General features: G+C 50.5%; 2 protein-coding genes across 2 annotated transcripts in view; both read left to right on the top strand.

Moving 5' to 3' along the window:
* Positions 1-9850, top strand: part of necap2 (NECAP endocytosis associated 2) — an 11160-nt gene extending 1310 nt beyond the window's left edge. The window contains exons 2-8 of the mRNA XM_056237943.1: positions 926-1026; positions 1640-1744; positions 1828-1909; positions 7224-7332; positions 7978-8125; positions 8237-8324; positions 8996-9850. Coding sequence (XP_056093918.1) covers positions 926-1026; positions 1640-1744; positions 1828-1909; positions 7224-7332; positions 7978-8125; positions 8237-8324; positions 8996-9035 — 673 coding nt within the window. The 3' untranslated portion in view covers positions 9036-9850. The remainder of the gene's footprint in view (positions 1-925; positions 1027-1639; positions 1745-1827; positions 1910-7223; positions 7333-7977; positions 8126-8236; positions 8325-8995) is intronic.
* A 1498-nt stretch (positions 9851-11348) lies between these two features.
* Positions 11349-22500, top strand: part of LOC130072702 (rootletin-like) — a 69004-nt gene continuing 57852 nt past the window's right edge. The window contains exons 1-9 of the mRNA XM_056237919.1: positions 11349-11485; positions 11758-11884; positions 12295-12437; positions 14414-14605; positions 14690-14749; positions 15198-15289; positions 16044-16209; positions 16279-16385; positions 21461-21688. Coding sequence (XP_056093894.1) covers positions 11435-11485; positions 11758-11884; positions 12295-12437; positions 14414-14605; positions 14690-14749; positions 15198-15289; positions 16044-16209; positions 16279-16385; positions 21461-21688 — 1166 coding nt within the window. The 5' untranslated portion in view covers positions 11349-11434. The remainder of the gene's footprint in view (positions 11486-11757; positions 11885-12294; positions 12438-14413; positions 14606-14689; positions 14750-15197; positions 15290-16043; positions 16210-16278; positions 16386-21460; positions 21689-22500) is intronic.

Here is a 22500-nt window from a genome sequence, read left to right as displayed (position 1 = left end):
ACACACACCTGAAGGGGTTTATTCAGAGATAACACACACACACCTGTAGGGGTTTATTCTGAGCTAACACACACACACCTGTAGGGGTTTATTCTGAGCTAACACACACACACACCTGTAGGGGTTTATTCTGAGCTAACACACACACACCTGTAGGGGTTTATTCTGAGCTAACACACACACACCTGTAGGGGTTTATTCTGAGCTAACACACACACACACACACACCTGAAGGAGTTTATTCTGAGATCACACACACACACACACACACCTGTAGGGGTTTATTCTGAGCTAACACACACACACCTGTAGGGGTTTATTCTGAGCTAACACACACACACCTGTAGGGGTTTATTCTGAGATAATAACCGGCTGGATGTACATTATCCTGTTATTACACGGCTACTTGCACATCAGTAAATAATTAGACAGGAAATATTGATCTGCATTATCTCTGTAAACGCAGAGCTGCGCGGAGAGAGCGTTTCAGCGGCGAGATCAAACTAGACGGACATTTCAGAGATACGGTTTACAGTCATAACACTTATTACACAGCATTTCAACACATTAATAATTATGGAGATCAGAGATATTGATTTCAGATTAAACTGTTTTAATATCGTACCTGTTTGTATCTCATAATCAACAGTGTACAAAACAATAGTCACAAAATGGCCGCCGCTGCGTTTGAAACGAGAGAGCGAGTCGCGATACTGGACGGCACGATGTTAATAAAGACTGAGTTTTAATATTTGGCTCGACAAAAGCAAAACTTCCATGAAGAAAAACGGTTCCTAGCGAGTATGTAGCGCTGACCCGGCGAGCCTGAGTTTCTGTGTTCTGCTGTTATCTGGGAATAACATACGGTGCGATTGACCAATCAGAATGGAGCATTCCACAGAGCCGTGTGATGATGTTGTTTCAGGGCGGCGGACTGGAAGCTGGACGAGCCGGCGTGGACCGGACGCATGAAGATCACAGCAAAAGGAACCGCAGTCTTCATCAAACTAGAGGACAAAAACACAGGTGAGCACACACACACACACTCTCTCTCACCTGTGTGTCATGTGATCAGGTGAGCTGTTCGCTCAGGCTCCGGTGGATCAGTATCCGGGCAGTGCGGTCGAGGCCGTATACACTCACTCACACACACACTGAAGCACACACACACTCGCACACACTCACACACTCTCACACCTGTGTGTCATGTGATCAGGTGAGCTGTTCGCTCAGGCTCCGGTGGATCAGTATCCGGGCAGTGCGGTCGAGGCCGTATACACTCACACACACACACACTGAAGCACACACACACTCGCACACACTCACACACTCTCACACCTGTGTGTCATGTGATCAGGTGAGCTGTTCGCTCAGGCTCCGGTGGATCAGTATCCGGGCAGTGCAGTCGAGGCCGTATACACTCACACACACACACACTGAAGCACACACACACTCGCACACACTCACACACTCTCACACCTGTGTGTCATGTGATCAGGTGAGCTGTTCGCTCAGGCTCCGGTGGATCAGTATCCGGGCAGTGCAGTCGAGGCCGTATACACTCACACACACACACACTGAAGCACACACACACTCGCACACACTCACACACTCTCACACCTGTGTGTCATGTGATCAGGTGAGCTGTTCGCTCAGGCTCCGGTGGATCAGTATCCGGGCAGTGCAGTCGAGGCCGTCACAGACTCCAGCCGATACTTCGTCGTCAGGATCGAGGATGGAAACGGTGTGTGTGAAAATCATGCATAAATGTGTATATAATGTACATTCTCCCTGTGATGATAAACGAGTGTGTTTTGTGACTCTCAGGGCGTCACGCATTCATCGGCCTCGGTTTCGCCGACCGCGGGGATTCCTTCGATTTCAACGTGGCGCTCCAGGATCATTTCAAGTGAGTTGTTCAGTCTGACCTTTGACCTCTGATGTCACGACCCGTCTCTGATGTCACGATCCGTCTCTGATGTCACGAGTCGTCTCTGATGTCACGAATCGTCTCTGATGTCACGATCCGTCTCTGATGTCACGAGCCGTCTCTGATGTCACGACCCGTCTCTGATGTCACGAGTCGTCTCTGATGTCACGTGCCGTCTCTGATGTCACGACCCGTCTCTGATGTCACGAGGAGTCTGTGATGTCACGATCCGTCTCTGATGTCACGATCCGTCTCTGATGTCACGATCCGTCTCTGATGTCACGAGGAGTCTGTGATGTCACGAGGAGTCTGTGATGTCACGAGGAGTCTGTGATGTCACGAGCCGTCTCTGATGTCACGAGTCGTCTCTGATGTCACGAGTCGTCTCTGATGTCACGAGCCGTCTCTGATGTCACGAGCCGTCTCTGATGTCACGAGGAGTCTCTGCTGATGTCACGAGGAGTCTCTGATGTCACGAGCCGTCTCTGATGTCACGAGCCGTCTCTGATGTCACGAGGAGTCTGTGATGTCACGACCCGTCTGTGATGTCACGACCCGTCTGTGATGTCACGAGCCGTCTCTGATGTCACGAGTCGTCTCTGATGTCACGAGGAGTCTCTGATGTCACGAGTCGTCTCTGATGTCACGAGTCGTCTCTGCTGATGTCACGAGCCGTCTCTGATGTCACGAGGAGTCTCTGATGTCACGAGGAGTCTCTGATGTCACGAGTCGTCTCTGATGTCACGAGTCGTCTCTGCTGATGTCACGAGCCGTCTCTGATGTCACGAGCCGTCTCTGTTGTCACGAGGAGTCTCTGATGTCACGAGTCGTCTCTGCTGATGTCACGAGGAGTCTCTGATGTCACGAGCCGTCTCTGATGTCACGAGGAGTCTCTGATGTCACGAGCCGTCTCTGATGTCACGAGGAGTCTCTGATGTCACGAGTCGTCTCTGATGTCACGAGGAGTCTCTGATGTCACGAGGAGTCTCTGATGTCACGAGCCGTCTCTGATGTCACGAGGAGTCTCTGATGTCACGAGCCGTCTCTGATGTCACGAGGAGTCTCTGATGTCACGAGTCGTCTCTGCTGATGTCACGAGGAGTCTCTGATGTCACGAGCCGTCTCTGATGTCACGAGCCGTCTCTGATGTCACGAGGAGTCTGTGATGTCACGACCCGTCTGTGATGTCACGACCCGTCTGTGATGTCACGAGCCGTCTCTGATGTCACGAGTCGTCTCTGATGTCACGAGGAGTCTCTGATGTCACGAGTCGTCTCTGATGTCACGAGTCGTCTCTGCTGATGTCACGAGCCGTCTCTGATGTCACGAGGAGTCTCTGATGTCACGAGGAGTCTCTGATGTCACGAGTCGTCTCTGATGTCACGAGTCGTCTCTGCTGATGTCACGAGCCGTCTCTGATGTCACGAGCCGTCTCTGTTGTCACGAGGAGTCTCTGATGTCACGAGTCGTCTCTGCTGATGTCACGAGGAGTCTCTGATGTCACGAGCCGTCTCTGATGTCACGAGGAGTCTCTGATGTCACGAGCCGTCTCTGATGTCACGAGGAGTCTCTGATGTCACGAGTCGTCTCTGATGTCACGAGGAGTCTCTGATGTCACGAGGAGTCTCTGATGTCACGAGCCGTCTCTGATGTCACGAGGAGTCTCTGATGTCACGAGTCGTCTCTGCTGATGTCACGAGGAGTCTCTGATGTCACGAGCCGTCTCTGATGTCACGAGCCGTCTCTGATGTCACGAGGAGTCTCTGATGTCACGAGTCGTCTCTGCTGATGTCACGAGCCGTCTCTGATGTCACGAGCCGTCTCTGATGTCACGAGCCATCTCTGATGTCACGAGCCGTCTCTGATGTCACGAGGAGTCTCTGATGTCACGAGTCTCTGATGACATGTCGTCTCTGATGTCACGATCCGTCTCTGATGTCACGAGTCGTCTGTGATGTCACGAGGAGTCTGTGATGTCACGAGCCGTCTCTGATGTCACGAGCCGTCTCTGATGTCACGAGTCGTCTCTGATATCACGAGACGGCTTGTGACATCACAGACTCCTCGTGACATCAGAGACGGATCGTGACATCAGAGACGGATCGTGACATCAGAGACGGGTCGTGACATCAGAGACGGGTCATGACATCAGCAGAGACGACTCGTGACATCAGAGACGACTCGTGACATCAGAGACGGCCCGTGACATAAGAGACGGCCCGTGACATCAGAGACGGCTCGTGACATCAGAGACGGCTCGTGACATCACAGACGGCTCGTGACATCACAGACTCCTCGTGACATCAGAGTCGTCTCTGATGTCACGATCCGTCTCTGATGTCACGAATCGTCTCTGATGTCACGATCCGTCTCTGATGTCACGAGTCGTCTCTGATGTCACGAATCGTCTCTGATGTCACGATCCGTCTCTGATGTCACGAGTCGTCTCTGATGTCACGAGTCGTCTCTGATGTCACGAGTCGTCTGTGATGTCACGAGTCGTCTGTGATGTCACGAGTCGTCTCTGATGTCACGAGTCGTCTCTGATGTCACGAGTCGTCTCTGATGTCACGAGTCGTCTCTGATGTCACGAGTCGTCTCTGATGTCACGAGTCGTCTCTGATGTCACGAGTCGTCTGTGATGTCACGAGTCGTCTCTGATGTCACGAGTCGTCTCTGATGTCACGAGTCGTCTCTGATGTCACGATCCGTCTCTGATGTCACGAGTCGTCTCTGATGTCACGAGTCGTCTCTGATGTCACGAGTCGTCTCTGATGTCACGAGGAGTCTGTGATGTCACGAGCCGTCTCTGATGTCACGAGCCGTCTCTGATGTCACGAGCCGTCTCTGATGTCACGAGCCGTCTCTGATGTCACGAGCCGTCTCTGATGTCACGAGTCGTCTCTGATGTCACGAGTCGTCTGTGATGTCACGAGTCGTCTGTGATGTCACGAGTCGTCTGTGATGTCACGAGTCGTCTGTGATGTCACGAGTCGTCTGTGATGTCACGAGTCGTCTGTGATGTCACGAGTCGTCTCTGATGTCACGAGTCGTCTCTGATGTCACGAGTCGTCTCTGATGTCACGAGTCGTCTCTGATGTCACGAGTCGTCTCTGATGTCACGAGTCGTCTCTGATGTCACGAGTCGTCTCGTCTCTGATGTCACGAGTCGTCTCTGATGTCACGAGTCGTCTCTGTCACGAGTCGTCTCTGATGTCACGAGTCGTCTCTGATGTCACGAGTCGTCTGTGATGTCACGAGTCGTCTCTGATGTCACGAGCCGTCTCTGATGTCACGAGCCGTCTCTGATGTCACGAGTCGTCTCTGATGTCACGAGCCGTCTCTGATGTCACCAGTCGTCTCTGATGTCACGAGTCGTCTCTGATGTCACGAGCCGTCTCTGATGTCACGAGCCGTCTCTGATGTCACGAGTCGTCTCTGATGTCACGAGCCGTCTCTGATGTCACCAGTCGTCTCTGATGTCACGAGCCGTCTCTGATGTCACGAGCCGTCTCTGATGTCACGAGGAGTCTCTGATGTCACGAGCCGTCTCTGATGTCACGAGCCGTCTCTGATGTCACGAGCCGTCTCTGATGTCACGAGGAGTCTCTGATGTCACGAGCCGTCTCTGATGTCACGAGCCGTCTCTGATGTCACGAGGAGTCTCTGATGTCACGAGGAGTCTCTGATGTCACGAGGAGTCTCTGATGTCACGAGGAGTCTCTGATGTCACGAGTCGTCTCTGATGTCACGAGTCGTCTCTGATGTCACGAGTCGTCTGTGATGTCACGAGTCGTCTGTGATGTCACGAGTCGTCTCTGATGTCACGAGTCGTCTCTGATGTCACGAGTCGTCTCTGATGTCACGAGTCGTCTCTGATGTCACGAGTCGTCTCTGATGTCACGAGTCGTCTCTGATGTCACGAGTCGTCTCTGATGTCACGAGTCGTCTCTGATGTCACGAGTCGTCTCTGATGTCACGAGTCGTCTCTGATGTCACGAGTCGTCTCTGATGTCACGATCCGTCTCTGATGTCACGATCCGTCTCTGATGTCACGATCCGTCTCTGATGTCACGAGCCGTCTCTGATGTCACCAGTCGTCTCTGATGTCACGAGCCGTCTCTGATGTCCCGAGCCGTCTCTGATGTCACGAGGAGTCTCTGATGTCACGAGCCGTCTCTGATGTCACGAGGAGTCTCTGATGTCACGAGGAGTCTCTGATGTCACGAGGAGTCTCTGATGTCACGAGCCGTCTCTGATGTCACGACCCGTCTCTGATGTCACGAGGAGTCTCTGATGTCACGATCCGTCTCTGATGTCACGATCCGTCTCTGATGTCACGAGTCGTCTCTGATGTCACGAGTCGTCTGTGATGTCACGAGTCGTCTGTGATGTCACGAGTCGTCTGTGATGTCACGAGTCGTCTGTGATGTCACGAGTCGTCTGTGATGTCACGAGTCGTCTGTGATGTCACGAGTCGTCTCTGATGTCACGAGTCGTCTCTGATGTCACGAGTCGTCTCTGATGTCACGAGTCGTCTCTGATGTCACGAGTCGTCTCTGATGTCACGAGTCGTCTCTGATGTCACGATCCGTCTCTGATGTCACGATCCGTCTCTGATGTCACGATCCGTCTCTGATGTCACGAGCCGTCTCTGATGTCACCAGTCGTCTCTGATGTCACGAGCCGTCTCTGATGTCCCGAGCCGTCTCTGATGTCACGAGCCGTCTCTGATGTCACGAGCCGTCTCTGATGTCACGAGGAGTCTCTGATGTCACGAGGAGTCTCTGATGTCACGAGGAGTCTCTGATGTCACGAGCCGTCTCTGATGTCACGACCCGTCTCTGATGTCACGAGGAGTCTCTGATGTCACGATCCGTCTCTGATGTCACGATCCGTCTCTGATGTCACGAGTCGTCTCTGATGTCACGAGTCGTCTCTGATGTCACGAGTCGTCTCTGATGTCACGAGTCGTCTGTGATGTCACGAGTCGTCTGTGATGTCACGAGTCGTCTGTGATGTCACGAGTCGTCTGTGATGTCACGAGTCGTCTCTGATGTCACGAGTCGTCTCTGATGTCACGAGTCGTCTCTGATGTCACGAGTCGTCTCTGATGTCACGAGTCGTCTCTGATGTCACGATCCGTCTCTGATGTCACGAGTCGTCTCTGATGTCACGAGTCGTCTCTGATGTCACGAGTCGTCTCTGATGTCACGAGTCGTCTCTGATGTCACGAGTCGTCTCTGATGTCACGAGTCGTCTCTGCTGATGTCATGACCCGTCTCTCTCACAGGTGGGTGAAACAGGAAAGTGAGTTTGCCCGACAGGAAGCCACGCAGGATTCGGTGCCGAAGCTGGACTTGGGCTTCAAAGAGGGTCAGACCATCAAGATCAACATCGGGGTGAGCGAAGCCATCGAGATCGTAGCGTAATCCGATCTAGACTCGCAACAGAAGCCCCGCCCCCTCCATCACACACCAAAAATGTCACCAAAATTCAAGAAATGGGGCAAAAAATGGATGTAGCTGGTTAACCAAACACACAGTAGAACTATTATGAGTTTTCTAACAACACAGTGATTGCTAAATGAATCAGTGATAAATGAATGAATCTAACGAACGATTCAATGACTCACTCGTCAGTTGCTAATTCAGCCGTTTTAAACGAAACGTTTGAGTGAATGATTCAGTCACTCGCTTGTTAAGACTATGATTTGCTGCCACCTACTGGTGGTTTTAGAATCATGCGTGTTATTAGTGGTAGATAGAATACATTTATAAACAGACTATTAAGGGTGAAATATGAGATAACTTTGTTAAATATATCAGAGATAATAAAGTAAAAAAATATATAGTCACAGTCGCATATAATGTTTTTGTCATTTTCTCGTTGGGAGTGAATGGCCCTCTGCCAGATAGATAGATAGACAGATAGATAGATAGATAGATAGACAGTTAGATAGATAGACAGACAAACAGACCGATAGATGGATAGATAGACACAGACAGTCAGACAGACAGGTGTTGACTTCTGTCTCTCTCTCTCAGAACATAAAGAAGAAGGAGTCGAGTGGGCCGGTGAAGTCTCGAGCGGTGGGTGGTCTGCTTCCTCCTCCTCCTCCCGGTGTGAAGGCCAGCGCTCTCGTTCCTCCACTCGCAGTTCAGCAGACGATACCTGTCGCTCCTCCCAGCACAGGTGAGACACTCAGACCTGTCGCTCCTCCCAGCACAGGTGAGACACTCAGATCCGGTGTATTTATAACAGTCCTCGGTGGGTTTGGCTAATATGAGGCTCCTCCCCTTTTAGCGACACTGTTGGACATTGGAGAATCCGCCCCTGCTGTGGCCCCGCCCTCTCAGGACATGTGGGGGGATTTCACTGCGGCAGGACCTGGGTCAGTGTGTCTGCCTGTCTATCTATCTAACTGTCTGTCTATCTATCGATCTGTCTATCTATCGATCTGTCTATCTATCTATCTGTCTAACTGTCTGTCTATCTGTCTGTCTATCTGTCTGTCTATCTAACTGTCTGTCTATCTGTGTCTGCCTGTCTGTCTATCTAACTGTCTGTCTGTCTGTGTCTGCCTGTCTGTCTATCTAACTGTCTGTCTGTCTATCTATCTATCTAACTGTCTGTCTATCTGTCTGTCTGTCTATCTATCTAACTGTCTGTCTATCTATCTATCTATCTATATATCTGTCTATCTATCTAACTGTCTGTCTAACTGTCTGTCTATCTATCTATCTAACTGTCTATATCTAACTGTCTGTCTGTCTATCTAACTAACTGTCTATCTATCTATCTATCTATCTATCTATCTATCTATCTATCTATCTATCTATCTATCTAACTGTCTGTCTAACTGTCTGTCTATCTATCTGTCTCTCTGTCTATCTATCTTTCTGTCTGTCTATCTATCTATCTGTCTGTCTCCAGGTGTCTCACTCTCTGATGTCTCACTCTCTGACTCTCTGACTCTCACTCTCGCTTGGTTTAGTCCTCAGTTGTAAGTCGCTTTGGATAAAAGCGTCTGCTAAATGACTAAATGTGATGTCTGTTCGACAGGTCCACGCAGGACACGCGGTCGGAATGGGTGCAGTTCTAGCGTCTTTGGAAAGGGATCGTGAGAATGTGATGACACATGGACGCTGTTTTTCCACGGATATTTCTATGCAATCGGCCTGCGGTCGCTGATATTCGCTGCATTCCAGCCGCTGTCGAGTTTGAAACATGTTTCTTGTTAGTTTTTCACACGCGGCTTCAGTTAATGTGATGAGTCGTCAGTATCATGTCTCGTTTACCGCTGTCTCGGCTTGATGTTAAAGCTGAAGTGTGTCATAATAACTGTTTTCCAACAGGTTTCCTGATTACTCGCCCCCATCAGCCATTGGTCGTTAATCAGGTGGCCCCGCCCATAAACTCGCATAATTGGCTGACCCAGAAGTTGACAGGACAAATAAAGAGAGTCAAAGTGTTTACGGGAAGTTCATGAAGTAGTGACTTCCTTATAGTGACTCGCCATTAGTCTGTTAGTATTCGAAGATACAAACGAATGACACACTTCAGCTTTAAAGCTTTCCATCTGGTCTGTTTAGTTGGTTATCGGTGAGATTTTCTTTCTTTTAGTTCCTCATGTGTTTTATCTGTGCGTCATGTGATCTGTCTGACTCAAACTGCTATTTTCACTCGGATCAGGATTTGAAGAGCTTATTTTATGTGTTTATAAGCAGATGATTTTTCATCTTATACATTTTAAACTAACCCCAGACTTTATTTGCTTTATTTCCTGGTGACTACAGTTTTATTCTTGATATTGTCAGTAATTATAAAAGTCTGAATCTTTCCTTCAAGTGCCTTTATGAAACACATGTAGAATGTACAAATGATGGTTTATATATGAATAAACCGTTTCCTGATAAACAGTGTCGTTTTTTGCGGTAATACTAAATGTACTGATTCCTTAAACTTAATACTTCAAAATAAGTGACACGCTCAAGTAAAAATTATTAGTTATAATTAATTATCAAACTATCTGTATAATATGTGCTAATTTGCATAGCTAAATAAATATGAGTGTGATGGTTTCCATAGTTGTTGTTTTGTTGTAGTTTCAGGTGTGTGACTGAGAGCTGCTGATTCGCCAGGTGAGTTTGTACAAGTTGACTACTCTAATAAATATGAATGAATCTGAATAGATTTGAATTAATGTAAGTTATTACTTCAAATTCATTTGTTCGTATTGGGAAGTGTCATTTTACACACAGAACTAACTGTATACAGTCCTTTGATGTGTGAAAGACTGGTTTCTGTATGTAAAATCCCGATTGTTCCGCAGTGATTTGGGGTCTTTTATATGCGCGGGAAGTGAGTGTGACCCCGGAAAGAGTCCAGACTGAGCATCACACACATAAACACCAACACATTACCACACCAGCACTTTCATTCCGAGTTTAAAGCGCTTTTAATGCGGATTTAATGCAGTTTTGCCGGTAAGATCACGCGTGATTTTCTCCGTGTTCGTGCGATTGTGTTGAACGCGTTCGCGAATGAATGAGTGAGTGAAATATTAATAAATGTAATCGATAATTTGTCTTGAGTGAATAAAAATCATGTGTTCATAAACTAATTGAATATGAATATATTCATGCAACTTGTCCAGCGTCGCGTCACTGCATCTCTCGACAACGTGCATCCGGAGAGTTTGAGAGTTTTTGTGAGAGTCGATCAATTTGAATAAACCCATATACACATAAAATAAGTACTCAAAGTGGTTGCTTACAATATATGAAAACCTGCTGATTATAAAAACAGCTGTATTTTTGATGTCGCGCCGTGAATGTGGAGGAGTTTAGTTCCTGTCAGAGATTTAAACGCTGTACTTCCCAAACCCGCCTCAGGGGGCGCGCGCGCACGATCACATATCGCTTTGATTTAAGACCTACTCAAAAATACAATTACTTAAAAAACATTAATTTGACGAATTAACACCTTGTATATTAAATATAAATTAGTGGCTCTTTTTAAATAATTCCTCAGTTAATAATCAATCTGACTGGATTTCTGTTGACGGTTGGCCGTGTGTTGATGGGTTGTTGTCATGGTGATGGGTATTAATGCAAACATGTTAAATTACAGTAGTACGTTAAACGTAACCAATAAAAAAGTGTATCACCTTTGTTTTATTAGTTCGTTTAATTGTCGCTGTTTCAGTTTCTCTTTTGAATCCGATTGAGCTGCATGTGTATAATCTCACTCAATCTTATTAAAGCCCCCTCTCTCTCTCTCACACACACACACACACACACTCTCTCTCTCCTCAGTGTGTTCGCGGGTCTGTTCGGGAAGGGTCGGAATAACTGGATTATTGTCTGGATTCGTTTATGAAGTGTATTTCTGCGAGACACGTGATTCGTTCTCTAACGGCGCGAGTCACTGATTTTATCCGGTTTATCGAGTCTAAAATAGATTATATCCGATTGTAATGAATCTAATCGTAACTTCACCATGAGCGGTTCTGAAGACCCGAACGAGTCCAAACTTGAGGCGGTGATTCAGGTGTAGTTAATTTACTTCTTTTATTTCTTCATTCATCATCGCTTGATCGGAATAACTCTATGGATCGCGTGTTATTTGCGAGTCTCTTTGGATAAAAGCGTCAGTTTGATGAATAAATTGTGAATTATTAAATGTGTTTTCTGGTTCAGTTCTGGCGGCGCCGCAGGTGTGTGTTCTGATCTGATCTAAATATACAACAGATCACCACTGAGACCATCTGCCACTGACACACACACACACACACACACGTATAATATGGTTGTGTGTTTCAGAGGCTGGAGGAGAGCGTTCTGTGTGAAGAAAAGCGTCTGAGGGTTCGAGGATGTTCTCCAGATGAGCCTCAGTCACGGTTACCCGCCCGCGTGCGCGAGATCGTGTCCCGAAACCTGAGCGATAGCGGTGAGACTCGAAGAGCGTTCCGTTATTTATGAACGTTCTAAACATACAGTTTTTAAAATGTTTTAAAAACGTTTTTTTCTTGGTTATGCGAACATTAAGGGAACATTCCATTTGATCATTTCCAACACGTTATGAGAACGTTACTTTTGAATGTTCTCTGTTCGTTTAAAAAACGTTAGACGAACATCCAACCATAACTCCATGAACGAATAATGTTTTTGTTCTAACGTTTTGAGAACGTTATTAAAGACCAGATAACTTTGAACAAACATTCTTTTAACGTTACTGGAAGAACGTTTGTTTATAACATTGAGAGAACGTTCCCTGTTAACTGGGATTGAGCTCAACAGATTGAACAATGTTCTCTCTCTCTCTCTCCCCCTCACACACACACACACACACACACACAGCTGGAGGCATGTCGTCGAGTCTGTCGGTCCCAGAGGAGAACCGGGTTCTTCAGGCAGAACTGAGTCGTGTGGAGGATCTTCTGGCTCACAGTCGAGCAGAACGAGATGAACTGGCCATCAAATACAGCGCCATCAGCGAGAGAGTGAGAATCACACACACACACACACACACACACAGTCTAACGCCATCGAAGAGCCTGTTTCAGTTCTAGATCTTATAGTCGAGATCTTTAGTCTCTAAACTTTAGAGAACCTGAAACGGTTCATGGCCAGTGCCGTATTTACCATGTTTTTACACTCTGTGTGCAGTGAGAACACACACACACACACACTCTGTCTTTTGTCCGCGTCTCAGCGAGGTTGACCCGTCTCCGTGGTAACGGGGAGTGGAATGGCATGTTGCCATGGCGACTGTAAACAGGCTCTTTGATTCTGGGGCCCATCAGGACGTTTGTGAATTATTCAGGCAGTTTGAGCGTGAGCCGTGTTTACCTGTGATGTAGGTTGCCAGGGAGTTGTTTTATGGTTGCTAGGGCGATGTAGGTAGTTTCGACTGTTGCACAATCCGCAACTATCAAATCGCGAAGATATATAGATAAACGCATGTCCTGTGTGTTTCAGAGTCAGCCGCACTGCGTTCTTCCACGTGTCTCAGAGCGGCGCGCGGCACTGTGTCCGTTTCCACGCCAGCGGCTCGTCATCCGCTCGTCATCCTCTAACCCTAACCCTCGCTTATAACGCGGAATTGTTTTATGTGAGCGTATTTTACAACTCTGAGTTTGAGTCGCTTATAACGTGAATTTGAAAACGCACCACACGCTGATAATCTTCCACGAACTCGAGCAGCGCTTATAAACCGAAAGAGAAGGTTTTCTGCCAAAATAAAAGCTCGACTGTTTAACGTTTGAAAATGAAACTAAGCCATACATTTTAGTATTCTGATGTTACAGTTGTACTATATAAAATATAGTAAAACAAATTACTACATTATTTTTCTTAAATACTAATTTTTTTTTGTAATTTTAGTTCTTATTTTAATACTTTTATTTAATAATAATAATTAGTATTATAGTGCAACAAAATGTTAATTATTTTATTTTATAGTCCTATTGATATATAATAACATTTTGGTTCTAACAAATAATTAATACTTTCCCTCCAAATCGTGCGGTACTAGTGGCTCAGGTGTTGTAGATGGTTGCTAGGGTGTTTGTTTGTTTGCTTGTTTGTAAACTTTATTGTCCTTTCTCAGGAAATTTGTCTTGGGCTCAAAGCTACATAATACACCACATACATACAGCAAATGGACTCGAGGCTGCGTTAATATACAATATACCACTGTGTGTCCTGTGTGGTTGCTAGGGTGTCCTGTGTGGTTGCTAGGGTCTTCTGAGTGGTTGGTAGGGTCTTCTGTGTGGTTGCGAAGGTGTGATGGATGGTTGCTAGGCTCTTCTGTGCAGTTGCTAAGGTGTTATGGGTGATTGCTAGGGTGTCCTGTGTGGTTGCTAGGGTTTTATGTGCGATTGCTAAGGTGTTATGGATGGTTGCTATGGTCTTCTGTGTGGTTGCTAGGGTGTCCTGTGCGGTTGCTGAGCTCTTCTGTGCGGTTGCTAAGGTGTTATGGATGGTTGCTAAGGTCTTCTGTGTGGTTGTTATGGACGTCTGTGTGGTTGCTAGGGTCTCCTGTGCGGTTGCTAGGGTCTCCTGTGCGGTTGGTAGGCTCTTCTGTGTGGTTGCTAGGGTCTCCTATGTGGTTGGTAGGCTCTTCTGTGTAGTTGCTAGGGTCTCCTGTGCGGTTGGTAGGCTCTTCTGTGCGGTTGCTAGGGTCTCCTTTGCGGTTGCTAGGGTCTTCTGTGTGGTTGCTAGGGTCTCCTGTGCAGTTGCTAGGGTCTCCTGTGCGGTTGGTAGGCTCTTCTGTGTGGTTGCTAGGGTCTCCTATGCGGTTGGTAGGCTCTTCTGTGCGGCTGGTAGGCTCTTCTGTGCGGTTGCTAGGGTCTCCTGTGCGGTTGCTAGGGTCTCCTCTGCGGTTGCTAGGGTCTCCTGTGCGGTTGGTAGGCTCTTCTGTGCAGTTGCTAGGGTCTCCTGTGCGGTTGCTAAGGCTCTCCCTGATTGTGTGCAGCTGGAGCAGGCGCTGAGGATGGAGTCGGCCGAGGAGGATCCGGGTTCTCCTGAGTCGCTCAGTCTAGCGCAGCAGAACGTGGATCTGCGCAGACGGCTGGACGAGGAGCAGGCGGCGTATAAACGCAAACTCACGGCGTACCAGGAGGGGCAGCAGAGACAAGCGCAGCTCGTGCAGAAACTACAGGCCAAGGTGCAACACCACACGCGATCGTTAAAACACACACTCCGCCGGTCTCCTCTCTGAGAACACTCATCTTACGCCGTGTGTTTGCAGGTTCTACAGTACAAGAAGAAGTGTGGAGATCTGGAACAGATGCTGCTGGAGAAGTCTGCTGTCAGTACATCCCATAATACCTCACTGGACATCATATAAATACATCCCATAATACCTCACTGTACCTCAGACACACGGGCTGAATAACATCCAATAACATCTGTGCTTTACGAGTGTAAAAGCGGTGTGTGTTTCAGAGTGAAGCGCGGCACTGTGTTTCACGCCAGCGGCTCAAACTGCTGTTTTACATTCTAATAATATTTCACAATATTACTGTTTTTTTTTTGTTGTATTATTAATAAATGCAGCCTCGGTGAGCAGAAGTGGTTTTCTTTTAAAATCATTAAAAATCTTACGATCCCTAGACGGACGTTGTTAACCGTTGTAACGTTCTATAGACGCGCCACGCAAGTTAAAAGAGACACTTTTTTCTGTAACTGACCGGTTTTAGCAGTAAAAATGTTAAGAGTGAGGCGACCCCTGGCTGTGATCGCTGTTGTGTGTGCAGAGCCGGTGTGGCGGCACTAACGGTCATGATGACGAGGAGCCCAGCAGCGAGATGGAGAGCGCCCTCATCAGGCTGGAGGAGGAACAGCAGAGGTCTCACACTCACTGAACACACTCATCTGTCATGATATACACACACACACGTGTGCTTAACGTGTTTGCATGTGCGTGTGCTGAACGTATTTGTGTGTTGAACGTGTGAGTGTGCTAAACGCGTGTGCTTAATGTATTTGCGTGTTCTTAACATGTTTGTATGTGCGTGTGCTTAACATGTGTTCTTAACGTGTGTGTGTGTGCTTAAGGTGTTTGCGTGTACATGTGCTTAATGTGTGTGCTTGTACTTAACGGGTTTGTGTGTGCTTAGCGTTGCGTGTATGTGTGTGCATGTGCTTAACATGTTTGCATGTGTGTGTGCTTAACGTGTTTGCGTGTGCGTGTGCTTAACATGTTTGCGTGTGCGTGTGTGCTTAACATGTTTGCATGTGTGTGTGTGCTTAACGTGTTTGCGTGTGCATGTGCTTAACGTGTTTGCATGTGCGTGTGCTTAACATGTTTGCGTGTGCGTGTGTGCTTAACGTGTTTGCATGTGTGTGTGTGCTTAACGTGTTTGCGTGTGCTTAACGTGTTTGCGTGTGCTTAACGTGTTTGCGTGTGCTTAACGTGTTTGCGTGTGCTTAACGTGTTGGCGTGTGCATGTGCTTAACGTGTTTGCATGTCTGTGTGCTTAATGTGTTTGCATGTGTGTGTGCTTAACCTGTTTGCATGTGTGTGTGCTTGACGTGTTTGCATGTGTGTGTGCTTAACCTGTTTGCATGTGTGTGTGCTTAATGTGTTTGCGTGTGAGCAGGAGCAGCGGTCTATCCGCGGTCAACGCTATGCTGCGAGAGCAGCTGGAACAGGCCGGACTGGCCAACGAGGCGCTCAGCCAGGACATCCGCAGACTCACTGCTGATTGGACCAGAGCGAGGGAGGAGCTGGAGCAGAGGGAGTGTGATTGGAGGAAAGAGGAGGAGGTGGGTGTGGCCGTACGCATCACTGTAACACACGGAACGCTGCAGGGTTTAACTTATGCGTTTGTTCAGTCTTTCCACAGCTACTTCAGTAGCGAGCACAGCCGTCTGCTGGCGCTCTGGAGGCAGGTGGTGGGTCTGCGCAGGCACGTCTGCGAGATGAAGAGCGCCACCGAGAGGTCAGAGCCGGCACTCAACACTGACTCAACACACACCGGAGCGCACTCAACCCCGACTCAACACCGACTCAACACACACCGGAGCGCACTCAACCCCGACTCAACACACACCGGAGCGCACTCAACACCGACTCAACACCGACTCAACACACACCGGAGCGCACTCAACACCGACTCAACACCGACTCAACACACACCGGAGCGCACTCAACACCGACTCAACACACACCGGAGCGCACTCAACCCCGACTCAACACCGACTCAACACACACCGGAGCGCACTCAACCCCGACTCAACACCGACTCAACACACACCGGAGCGCACTCAACACCGACTCAACACCGACTCAACACACACCGGAGCGCACTCAACACCGACTCAACACACACCGGAGCGCACTCAACCCCGACTCAACACCGACTCAACACACACCGGAGCGCACTCAACCCCGACTCAACACCGACTCAACACACACCGGAGCGCACTCAACACCGACTCAACACACACCGGAGCGCACTCAACACCGACTCAACACACACCGGAGCGCACTCAACACCGACTCAACACACACCGGAGCGCACTCAACACCGACTCAACACACACCGGAGCGCACTCAACACCGACTCAACACACACCGGAGCGCACTCAACCCCGACTCAACACACACCGGAGCGCACTCAACCCCGACTCAACACACACCGGAGCGCACTCAACACTGACTCAACACACACTGGAGCGCACTCAACCCCGACTCAACACACACCGGAGCGCACAACACCGACTCAACACACACCGGAGCGCACTCAACACTGACTCAACACACACCGGAGCGCACTCAACCCCAACTCAACACACACCGGAGCGCACTCAACACCGACTCAACACACACCGGAGCGCACTCAACACCGACTCAACACACACCGGAGCGCACTCAACACTGACTCAACACACACCGGAGCGCACTCAACACTGACTCAACACACACCGTAGCGCACTCAACACCGACTCAACACACACCGGAGCGCACTCAACACTGACTCAACACACACCGGAGCGCACTCAACACCGACTCAACACACACCGGAGCGCACTCAACCCCGACTCAACACACACCGGAGCGCACAACACCGACTCAACACACACCGGAGCGCACTCAACACCGACTCAACACACACCGGAGCGCACTCAACACCGACTCAACACACACCGGAGCGCACTCAACACTGACTCAACACACACCGGAGGGCACTCAACACCGACTCAACACACACCGGAGCGCACTCAACCCCGACTCAACACACACCGGAGCGCACTCAACCCCGACTCAACACACACCGGAGCGCACTCAACACCGACTCAACACACACCGGAGCGCACTCAACACTGACTCAACACACACCGGAGCGCACTCAACACCGACTCAACACACACCGGAGCGCACTCAACACTGACTCAACACACACCGGAGCGCACTCAACACCGACTCAACACACACCGGAGCGCACTCAACACCGACTCAACACACACCGGAGCGCACTCAACACCGACTCAACACACACCGGAGCGCACTCAACACCATCTCAACAGACACCGGAGCGCACTCAACACCGACTCAACACACACCGGAGCGCACTCAACACCGACTCAACACACACCGGAGCGCACTCAACACCGACTCAACACACACCGGAGCGCACTCAACACCGACTCAACACACACCGGAGCGCACTCAACACCGACTCAACACACACCGGAGCGCACTCAACACCGACTCAACACACACCGGAGCGCACTCAACACTGACTCAACACACACCGTAGCGCACTCAACACCGACTCAACACACACCGGAGCGCACTCAACACTGACTCAACACACACCGGAGCGCACTCAACACCGACTCAACACACACCGGAGCGCACTCAACCCCGACTCAACACACACCGGAGCGCACAACACCGACTCAACACACACCGGAGCGCACTCAACACCGACTCAACACACACCGGAGCGCACTCAACACCGACTCAACACACACCGGAGCGCACTCAACACTGACTCAACACACACCGGAGGGCACTCAACACCGACTCAACACACACCGGAGCGCACTCAACCCCGACTCAACACACACCGGAGCGCACTCAACCCCGACTCAACACACACCGGAGCGCACTCAACACCGACTCAACACACACCGGAGCGCACTCAACACTGACTCAACACACACCGGAGCGCACTCAACACCGACTCAACACACACCGGAGCGCACTCAACACTGACTCAACACACACCGGAGCGCACTCAACACCGACTCAACACACACCGGAGCGCACTCAACACCGACTCAACACACACCGGAGCGCACTCAACACCGACTCAACACACACCGGAGCGCACTCAACACCATCTCAACAGACACCGGAGCGCACTCAACACCGACTCAACACACACCGGAGCGCACTCAACACCGACTCAACACACACCGGAGCGCACTCAACACCGACTCAACACACACCGGAGCGCACTCAACACCGACTCAACACACACCGGAGCGCACTCAACACCGACTCAACACACACCGGAGCGCACTCAACACCGACTCAACACACACCGGAGCGCACTCAACACCGACTCAACACACACCGGAGCGCACTCAACACTGACTCAACACACACTGGAGCGCACTCAACACCGACTCAACACACACCGGAGCGCACTCAACACCGACTCAACACACACCGGAGCGCACTCAACCCCGACTCAACACACACCGGAGCGCACTCAACACTGACTCAACACACACCGGAGCGCACTCAACACTGACTCAACACACACCGGAGCGCACTCAACACCGACTCAACACACACCGGAGCGCACTCAACACTGACTCAACACACACCGGAGCGCACTCAACACCGACTCAACACACACCGGAGCGCACTCAACACTGACTCAACACACACCGGAGCGCACTCAACCCCGACTCAACACACACCGGAGCGCACAACACCGACTCAACACACACCGGAGCGCACTCAACACTGACTCAACACACACCGGAGCGCACTCAACCCCGACTCAACACACACCGGAGCGCACAACACCGACTCAACACACACCGGAGCGCACTCAACACTGACTCAACACACACCGGAGCGCACTCAACACTGACTCAACACACACCGGAGCGCACTCAACACCGACTCAACACACAACCCCGACTCAACACACACCGGAGCGCACTCAACACTGACTCAACACACACCGGAGCGCACTCAACACCGACTCAACACACACCGGAGCGCACTCAACACTGACTCAACACACACCGGAGCGCACTCAACACCGACTCAACACACACCGGAGCGCACTCAACCCCGACTCAACACACACCGGAGCGCACTCAACACCGACTCAACACACACCGGAGCGCACTCAACACTGACTCAACACACACCGGAGCGCACTCAACACCAACTCAACACACACCGGAGCGCACTCAACCCCGACTCAACACACACCGGAGCGCACTCAACCCCGACTCAACACACACCGGAGCGCACTCAACATCGACTCAACACACACCGGAGCGCACAACACCGACTCAACACACACCGGAGCGCACTCAACACTGACTCAACACACACCGGAGCGCACTCAACCCCGACTCAACACACACCGGAGCGCACAACACCGACTCAACACACACCGGAGCGCACTCAACACTGACTCAACACACACCGGAGCGCACAACACCGACTCAACACACACCGGAGCGCACTCAACACTGACTCAACACACACCGGAGCGCACTCAACACTGACTCAACACACACCGGAGCGCACTCAACACTGACTCAACACACACCGGAGCGCACTCAACACCGACTCAACACACAACCCCGACTCAACACACACCGGAGCGCACTCAACCCCGACTCAACACACACCGGAGCGCACTCAACCCCGACTCAACACACACCGGAGCGCACTCAACACCGACTCAACACACACCAGAGCGCACTCAACACCGACTCAACACACACCGGAGCGCACTCAACACTGACTCAACACACACCGGAGCGCACAACACCGACTCAACACACACCGGAGCGCACTCAACACTGACTCAACACACACCGGAGCGCACTCAACCCCAACTCAACACACACCGGAGCGCACTCAACACACACCGGAGCGCACTCAACACTGACTCAACACACACCGGAGCGCACTCAACACCGACTCAACACACACCGGAGCGCACTCAACACCGACTCAACACACACTGGAGCGCACTCAACACCGACTCAACACACACCGGAGCGCACTCAACACCGACTCAACACACACCGGAGCGCACTCAACACTGACTCAACACACACTGGAGCGCACAACACCGACTCAACACACACCGTAGCGCACTCAACACCGACTCAACACACACCGGAGCGCACTCAACACTGACTCAACACACACCGTAGCGCACTCAACACCGACTCAACACACACCGGAGCGCACTCAACACTGACTCAACACACACCGGAGCGCACTCAACACCGACTCAACACACACCGGAGCGCACTCAACACCGACTCAACACACACCGGAGCGCACTCAACACTGACTCTACACACACCGGAGCGCACTCAACACCGACTCAACACACACCGGAGCGCACTCAACCCCGACTCAACACACACCGGAGCGCACTCAACACCGACTCAACACACACCGGAGCGCACTCAACACTGACTCAACACACACCGGAGCGCACTCAACACCGACTCAACACACACCGGAGCGCACTCAACACCGACTCAACACACACCGGAGCGCACTCAACCCCGACTCAACACACACCGGAGCGCACAACACCGACTCAACACACACCGGAGCGCACTCAACACCGACTCAACACACACCGGAGCGCACTCAACACCGACTCAACACACACCGGAGCGCACTCAACACCGACTCAACACACACCGGAGCGCACTCAACCCCGACTCAACACACACCGGAGCGCACTCAACACCGACTCAACACACACTGTGTGTGTGTGTCTCGCAGGGATCTGTCTGCGGTGAGGAACCAGCTGGCGTGTGCGGCTCAGAGTGTGCAGCTGCAGTGTGTGAGCACCTGCTCAGTCTTGCGCAGTCGGGAGGAAGCGTCTGCGCAGATGCTGGAGAGAGAGACGGGCGTGCGACTGCAACTGGAGCAGCAGCTGAGAGAGACGGTGACGGAGATGATGACACTGCAGGCCAAGAGCGACTCGGAGCGGGTCGAGATCAACACACGGTCCGTTACACACACACACACACAAACATACACACACACACAATCACTCTCTCTCACACACACACACACACACACACAATCACTCTCTCACACACACACAAACATACACACACATACAATCACTCTCTCTCTCTCTCACACACACACTCACACACACACTCACACACAATCACTCTCTCTCACACACACACACACACACAGGGTGCGATTTGCCGGGGGGGATGCGTGGGATTTCCCCCTTCCCACACAATCACTCTCTCTCACACACACACACACACACAATCACTCTCTCTCACACACACAAACACACACACACACACACAATCACTCTCACACACACAAACATACACACACATACAATCACTCTCTCTCTCTCTCACACACACACTCACACACACACTCACACACACACACAATCACTCTCTCTCACACACACACACACACACACACAGGGTGCGATTTGCCGGGGGGGATGCGTGGGATTTCCCCCTTTCTGGTCAAAGTATCCCTGCCTCTGCTTAATTATTTTTATCCCCGGTGGGGATAAATTTATCCCCCCCTCAAAGTGATCAGTGCTACTACAATAGTGGCGAGACGGATCACAAAACTTATCACGGGTCCGTGGTTTGATTAAAGTCAATTTTATTTTAAAATGCGCTCCTTCGGCTGGCTCTGGTATAGCGGCCGCAGCCTCTCTGTAATCACCACTCTGCAGACTTGCGCAATGTCCCGCCCACGGCGCTATCTGATTGGTTACTCCTCACGAGTAATAGCCTATCAACACTTGCGAGACTGGGCTGTGGAGCTGTGTG

This window comes from Rhinichthys klamathensis, unplaced genomic scaffold, assembly GCF_029890125.1.
Source record: "Rhinichthys klamathensis goyatoka isolate OS25496 unplaced genomic scaffold, OSU_Roscu_1.1 h1tg000504l_1, whole genome shotgun sequence".
NCBI lineage: Eukaryota > Metazoa > Chordata > Actinopteri > Cypriniformes > Leuciscidae > Rhinichthys > Rhinichthys klamathensis.
This window is presented reverse-complemented; position numbering and strand designations above follow the sequence as displayed.